The sequence below is a fragment of the Artemia sp. Qi Xiang Cuo genome, chromosome 17 (genome assembly GCF_049724085.1).
Source record: "Artemia sp. Qi Xiang Cuo chromosome 17, ASM4972408v1, whole genome shotgun sequence".
Classification (NCBI taxonomy): domain Eukaryota; kingdom Metazoa; phylum Arthropoda; class Branchiopoda; order Anostraca; family Artemiidae; genus Artemia; species Artemia sp. Qi Xiang Cuo.
In genome coordinates this window covers 57,313,157-57,320,037 of record NC_142810.1, presented here as the reverse complement: position 1 = coordinate 57,320,037, position 6,881 = coordinate 57,313,157, and the positions used below count along the sequence as shown (strand labels likewise).

The 6,881-nt window shown below is 36.1% G+C and overlaps 1 protein-coding gene and 1 non-coding gene across 2 annotated transcripts; both read right to left on the bottom strand.

The window, feature by feature from the left end:
- Positions 1 to 287: 287 nt before the first annotated feature.
- LOC148942400 (U6 spliceosomal RNA) lies at positions 288 to 393 on the bottom strand. Its single transcript, XR_016143220.1, has one exon. It is a non-coding gene; the product is annotated as a U6 spliceosomal RNA (small nuclear RNA).
- A 6,059-nt stretch (positions 394 to 6,452) lies between these two features.
- LOC148942399 (uncharacterized) lies at positions 6,453 to 6,881 on the bottom strand. Its single transcript, XM_089103311.1, has one exon. It carries the CDS (start codon positions 6,879 to 6,881, stop codon positions 6,453 to 6,455), a length of 429 nt encoding a protein of 142 aa, XP_088959437.1.

The window sequence follows — 6,881 nt, the reverse complement described above, 5'->3', positions numbered from 1 at the left end:
TTAAACTGAAAGTAAGGAGCGACATTAAAACTTAAAACGAACAGAAATTATTCCGTATATGAAAGGGCTGTCCCCTCCTCAACGCCTCGCTCTTTACGCTAAAGTTTGACTCTGTCTCACAACTTTATTTTTTAAAACAATAAAAAACTTTAGCGTAAAGAGCGAGGCGTTGAGGAGGGGACAGCCCCTTTCATATACGGAATAATTTCTGTTCGTTTTAAGTTTTAATGTCGCTCCTTACTTTCACAACGTAGGGTCCTAACCACTAGACGATCACGGCCCTAGAAAAAAATGTGGAACGCTTCACGATTTTGCGTGTCATCCTTGCGCAGGGGCCATGCTAATCTTCTCTGTATCGTTCCAATTTTAGTATATGTCCTCCCGGAGGAGGACACCTTGGTAGTATTATTAGTAATACTACTGGTAGTAGTATTAATACTACCAAGTAATACTACTTGGTAGTATTATTAGGATACCTTGGTAGTATTATTAGTAAAGATGGTGGGAGCAGTGAAGATGTTAAAAATAGAATAGCCAAGGCTCAGGGTGTTTTTTCACAGTTAAAAAAAGTCTGGAAGAATAGGAAGATAAGTCTGCAAACCGAGATTAGAATATTAGAAGCTACAGTGATGACAGTGGTCAAATATGGCTTTGAAGCATGGACGCTCCGAAAAGTGGATGAAGATTTACTAGATGTTTTCCAGAGAAATTGCTTAAGGATTGTTCTGGGTACCCGGCTGACTGACCGTATTTCAAACAAAAGGCTATACGAAAAATGAGGTTCAATACCGCTTTCTAGGTCTATAATGAAAGAAAGGTTGAGGTGGTTAGGGCATGTTGTTCGGATGAAGGATGACAGACTGCCGAAGATTGTTCTTTTCGGCCAACCATCTAGGGCTAAACGGAAAGCAGGTCGTCCCCGTCTGGGTTGGGAGGACGTCATAAAGAAAGATTTAAAGGAAATGGGAACTTCGTGGGCGGGTGTAAAAAGGGAGGCTTTGAATAGATTGGGGTGGAGGAGGTGCGTGCGTAGCTGTGTTGGCCACAGGCGGCTTGGTGCTGCGATGAGTTGTTAGGAGTAGTAGTAGTCCTTACTTTCAGTTTAAAAAACTTGTTTTTTTTAATTTAATCAGAAAAAAAAACTCCTGTATTTTTAGATGGATTTCATCTGGTACATAGTGGGGCAGTGAAAAATGGTACACACTGGGACATATCCTAGTATATACCAGATGTCACCCATATTCAAAATCGAGGGTAATTTTTTCTTCTCAAGGTAATTTTCCTCAAAAGGGTTCAAGTACATCCAGGTTGTCAAAGGAGCATAGATACAATGACAGGAACAGAATAAGGTATTAAGTCTCAACTTTCAGGGCAGCTAGAGGAGTAAAAGTAAACTAAAAGGAAAAATACATATCCAGATTGTAAAAAGGGTGTACGTACAATGTGCGAGAAAAAAAGGGAGTATGCTGAAACTTTCAGAGCATATTATTGAGGCTGTAGAGACTAAATAAAAGAAACTATGTCCATCCATGTTTGTCATAAGGGCATATTACAACATCTTAGGAACAGATAAAGGTATTAAGTTGAAACTTAAGGACCTGCTGAGCGGAATTTATAACTAAATATGGATGTTAAAATGGCCTATCTGCAATATATCTGGAATGTCTAAGGGCATTAAGGCGAAAATATTAGAGAATATTGCAGTGTGTATTAAACAAAATTAAAATGCACTTTATGCATGCATGTTGTCAAAAAGGTATATGAACAATATCTGAGGAACAGCTGAAAACAATAAATTGAACCTTTGAGGGCTATTACAACTATATTTTATGCAAGTAGTACTACTGTTACTGTGACTTTCAAGTTGTGACTGTTTTTAACTGTTTGAATTTGTGACTACTTGCAACTGCAAATGCTTGTGACTGAAACTCCAACTACTTATAACTACAATTTCCAGTACATGTGACTTTGACTGCATCAACTACTTTGCTAAGGCAAACAACATGACATTCCCTCGGAACTGGAGCAATGCCAAAGAGGCAGGGATAGACTGGCTGTTATGCTCCGTAAAAACAAATAGATACACATATTCCTATATTTTATTTCTTATTTTGCAGATTGATACTCCCAAGACGGCTTCTAAAAAAAGAAAGATGGTTGATGAAAGACGGATTTTTAATGAAGCATAGACAAATCTATATTTTTTTATTGAAGTTAAAGAAAATCTCTTGTGTTTAATCTGTCAAAAGAGTATTTCCGTAGTAAAGGGAAATAACTTGAAGTGATATTACGATACTGGGCGCAAAACTAAATTTGACTATATTGGAGGTGAATCTCGAAAAAAAAAATCATTAACTTGAAGTCGTCACTCATAAATTAGCCGGAAATCTTTAAAGTTGTGACAAACAAAAGTAAATCAGCTGTACGTGCCCGCTACAAAGCGGCAGAAATAATAGTAAAGCATGTTCGCTCATTTACTGACAGCGAACTTGTTAAACAGTGTGTCTTACCTATTGTTGAGGAAGTATGCCCGGAACAGAAAAATGTTTTTGAAAACATTAGTCTCTCTGCTAGAACTTGCACCCGCCACACCCAAGACTTTGGGTGCTAACTTCTGTAAACAGTCTTTTACGTATTTCTCTCTTGCGATGGGCGATAGTACGGAAGTGCGGGATACGGCACAATTCCTAATATTTGTATGAGGGATTGATGAAAACTTTCCGACGAGTCATTTAAAATATGCGGTCTTAATTGAACTACAATTGGGGAGGATTAATCTCACCCCTTGGAACAAACTCTAGTTTCATGCGGTTTGAGCTGGGATAAATTAAAAAGCATCACCATGAAGGCAGAAAAAAATGAGCGGTCATAATAAAGACGTCGTTGGAAGAGTCAGCAGCAAACGTCTAGAGTCTGGACCTGAAGTTCCATATACATTTTACTGTACTGTCCATCAAAAAGCATTTTTTTGCAAGGTTTTATATTTAACTCAGTTTTAAAAGTTTTTGGAAAAGGTGGAAGCTGAATATGGACTGTGAAGTAAAATGGCTAAGCCGAGGTTCAGTACAAAAACGATTTTTTTATTTGAAGAAAGAAATTTCTAACTTGATGGAGATGAAAGGAAAGGTTATACCCGAACTTAACAACAACCAGTGGGTTGTAGAACTTAGATTTTTAACTAATCTCACTACAAAACAGATTTGACTAAAAAACTGAATCTTCTCAAAAACGTTGAAAAAAAAAATTATATGACAGATGTATTCAGATGTAAAGGCTGTATTCAGATGTAAAGGATGTATTCAGATGTATTCAGATGTAAACTAACGTTATTTATCAACCACATCGATGAAAGAAAGCTCCATCATTCTCCAAATTGCAAGAAAACAGTAGAAGAAGCTGATATAAATTTTGTTTGGCAAAACACTAAAATGAAAAGTGCATTAATACAACTTCAAACTGAGTTTTAAAACCGGGTTCCTGACTTCAAAAAGATCGCACGTAAGATGGATATTTTGGAGAACCCTTTGGTTTTTCCAGAAAGTGGATGACAATAATGTACAAAGTGATTTGCAAATCACCGTGATAAATTTGCAAAGTGATACCACATTTAAAATAGCTTTTAGGAAAAAAACTTGGTGGATTTCTATGGATGTTTGCCCTCTAAAGGCTACTAGGATTTAAGAAAGGTTTGCTCAGCAATTAATTACTATGTTTGGTAGTACCTATATTTGTGAACCTACTTTTCCAATTCAGAATTATCAAAAACCAAACACTGTTCTCGGAAATACATTTAGACGCAATACTACGCGCTTCTATTATAAAAATGAAATCTAATGTTAAAAGAAATTTTGAGTCAAATGCAAGAACAAAAATATCATTGATTGTATTAACTACAATAAATGTCGTAAAAATATATATTAAGAGTTTTATTTTTAAACCTAAAGTATCAGTATATAAATAATTAAAAGGGACCAAGTGCGGCTCAAGTATTATCCCAACGTAAAATTTTGATCCTTTTACTACAAAAGGTTGCCGACCCATGCTTTAGAATTATATTTGACCACTGTCAACACTGTGGCTTCCAATAGACACTGAACCTTGGTTATTCTACTTTTAATATCTGTACAGCGCACAACGTGTTTGGTAATAATTAATTAAAAAGAAGTTTCTGAAAAGTAAGTTTTTTAAAGAAAAGTAAAGACCATTTTAAACTTAAGCTCAGCAGATACAAATACCTTTTAAAGTTAAAATTAAAAACGACCAGAAATTAATATTAAAAATTAAATGAAACCTAAAACGAACAGAAATCAATTTAACAATGACAGCAAACACATACAACAAGTAATAATATAAACGAATAAATAGATCTTAAAGCGAGTAATGCTTAGATTGAATATGAAAAACATGCTTAAAACGAAAAAAAATATTTTCCTATTGAAGTATAAATGAAACTTAAAACGAACAGAAATTAAATAAACAATCAATGCAAACAAACATACAATAGATATTAATGTAAATGAATAAATAAATCTTAAAACGAGTGAAACTTAAATTGAATATGCAAATCAAACTTGACACGGAAAAAAAATCACTACAAACAAGAGTTTGGGTATGACCTCCTTTTCTCCTGATAAACAAAGCAACACGGGCAACGGAGGAGAGGGCAAATACAAATTTTATGTTAAAGTTTATTTAATTCTTTTGAAGAGAGATGATATAACTCACGTATTTTTGATTGGTTATTTTTTTGGGGTATGATGTCATATTTTTTAATTACAAAAAGAGAGTTTAAAGTCTTTTAGAAAAGAGCCTGAGACGCCCTTAAAAAGGGCGTTAAACTTTATTGGAAATTACTATTCAGTTGAGTCTGAATGAAAATTACCATGTCCTGATAAGTCGATAGCTATCAGTTTCTTAAATTTTCGTCTGCAATGGGTGTTTTTAATAGATCAGCGTAAATACACGTAAATATATTCTAATAACACACTGGCAACTTTTTTGGCACTGAGGACGACTTGGCGGAGGTCTTTGTCGAAATATTTGCTTATCTTCTCTTCATGTTTTTCCACAGGCTGATACTATCCTCGTTTCCCTCTGCTTTTTAATTTTCTTTAAATTTATTATCTTTTCTCTCTTTTGTTTCATAGGATAGGCTTACACTACGTTAAATTCTTACGAAGAATATTATAATGTTTCAGAAACTGCTTAAATAACTACAAAAAATGCTACAGATTATTACGCTATAAAATAAATGAAATTTAACGCAATTGTTATAACGTCATTACAAATAAACAGCTTTGTCTTGCGAAATTGCATGGGCAGTATTTATTGAAGATATGGAATAGGCTGAATACTGAAGCCGAAGAAGAGCTGAAAGGAAAAGAATCAAGAGATCATAGATACGACAGACATTCAATTTTCTAGAATACTCTACCCATTTCCCCCAGTAGGTAAATGTCCAAACGGATACTAATGTCGGATTCAAACCATATTCACCCACACTTTTAAATTGCTTGATGTAAATCTGAAGAGAAGAGAATATTCAGGTAAAATAAATAGAAGAATTATAGATTTTTGTCCGGACAGCGTTCACCTGAGGAAGACAGATAAGCGTAATGGGAGTCAACGTCAATATTATGATCTATTTATGTCTTCAGAGCATTATCGTGCAAGGTCTGTCGTCATTCATAGTGAATCTCATTTTAATAGTTGTCATTATTACGTTTATCGAAGGACCCTAGAAGGAAGATGGTGCCTATGCAAAGATGACAAAGTAAGAATGGTAAATTGAACTGAGATTGACTTTTCAGGTATGACTTTCAGAGTTCTTGAGAAGTGTTTGTAGGAAAATTACATAAAGAATGGACATTGTTTTATATTAATATTGGACTTAGAGCTTACCTTAGACCTTAGCTCCTCCTGTACCTCTAGAGGCACACAGGGCGTCCGTTAACAGCCTCCAATCATACTGCAAATATGCTGCGGCGTAGATGTCCTCCCACTCTGGGATTAAGGATGCATGAAGGGCTCTTCATATGTCCTGCGAAGCGTGTTTTTGGGCCTTACTCGTCGACGCGTGCCGTCTGGTTGCCACTGGAGAAGCATATTCGGTAGTCTCGATCCTGGCATACGGATAACATGGCCAAGATAGTGCCATCTTCTTTGCCTGACTACATCAGTTACATCAGGCTGGTTTGTGTAGTGGCAAATTTCCAAGTTTGTTATCCTATCCTGGCAGTTAATATTCAGGATACGTCGAAGACAGATGTTTTCATATGCAGTGAGTCGTTTTTCCTGCTCAGCTGTGAGTTTCAAACATTCCATCGCGTACGTCAAGATCGAAAGGACGTTAGTTCTGAAAAGCCGAAGTTTTTGCTGGAGTGAGTACTTCGCTTATCTCCAGACTGGTCGTAGTCGTTGAAGTGCCGAGCTGGTCAGAGTTATTCGTGTTCTCAGCTCTTTTTCGGAATCGCAACTAACGAGACGATGCTACCATGATATCGGAAGTCGGTGAATTGCTCTATGTTTTCAGTCCCCAAATGGATATTCATCGGTGAGTTAGTGGTTGACATTGCTTTGGTTTTAGGGGCGTTGATCTGTAAACCAAACTGCCCGGCTCTTTCGGCTAACTTGAATAAAAAGTCTTGAAGTTTGATTTTGTCTTTCTCCAACAATCCAACACTGTCTGCAAAGTCGAGATCTTGGACTAGTCTGCCTGCAATTTTGATCCTGTATCCATCAATTTGTCTTAATATGTAGTCCACTATGAGAATAAAGAGGAATGGAGACAATACGCATCCTTGTTTGACATCTGTCATCACTTCGAAATATCTTGTATTTCCTTCGGAGGTTCTCACGTAGCATTCCGTGTCTTCGTACAT

Coding starts and splice junctions, on each gene's coding strand:
- LOC148942399 (XM_089103311.1), bottom strand. CDS start 6,881: ATGTACGAAGACACGGAATGCTACGTGAGAACCTCCGAAGGAAATACA.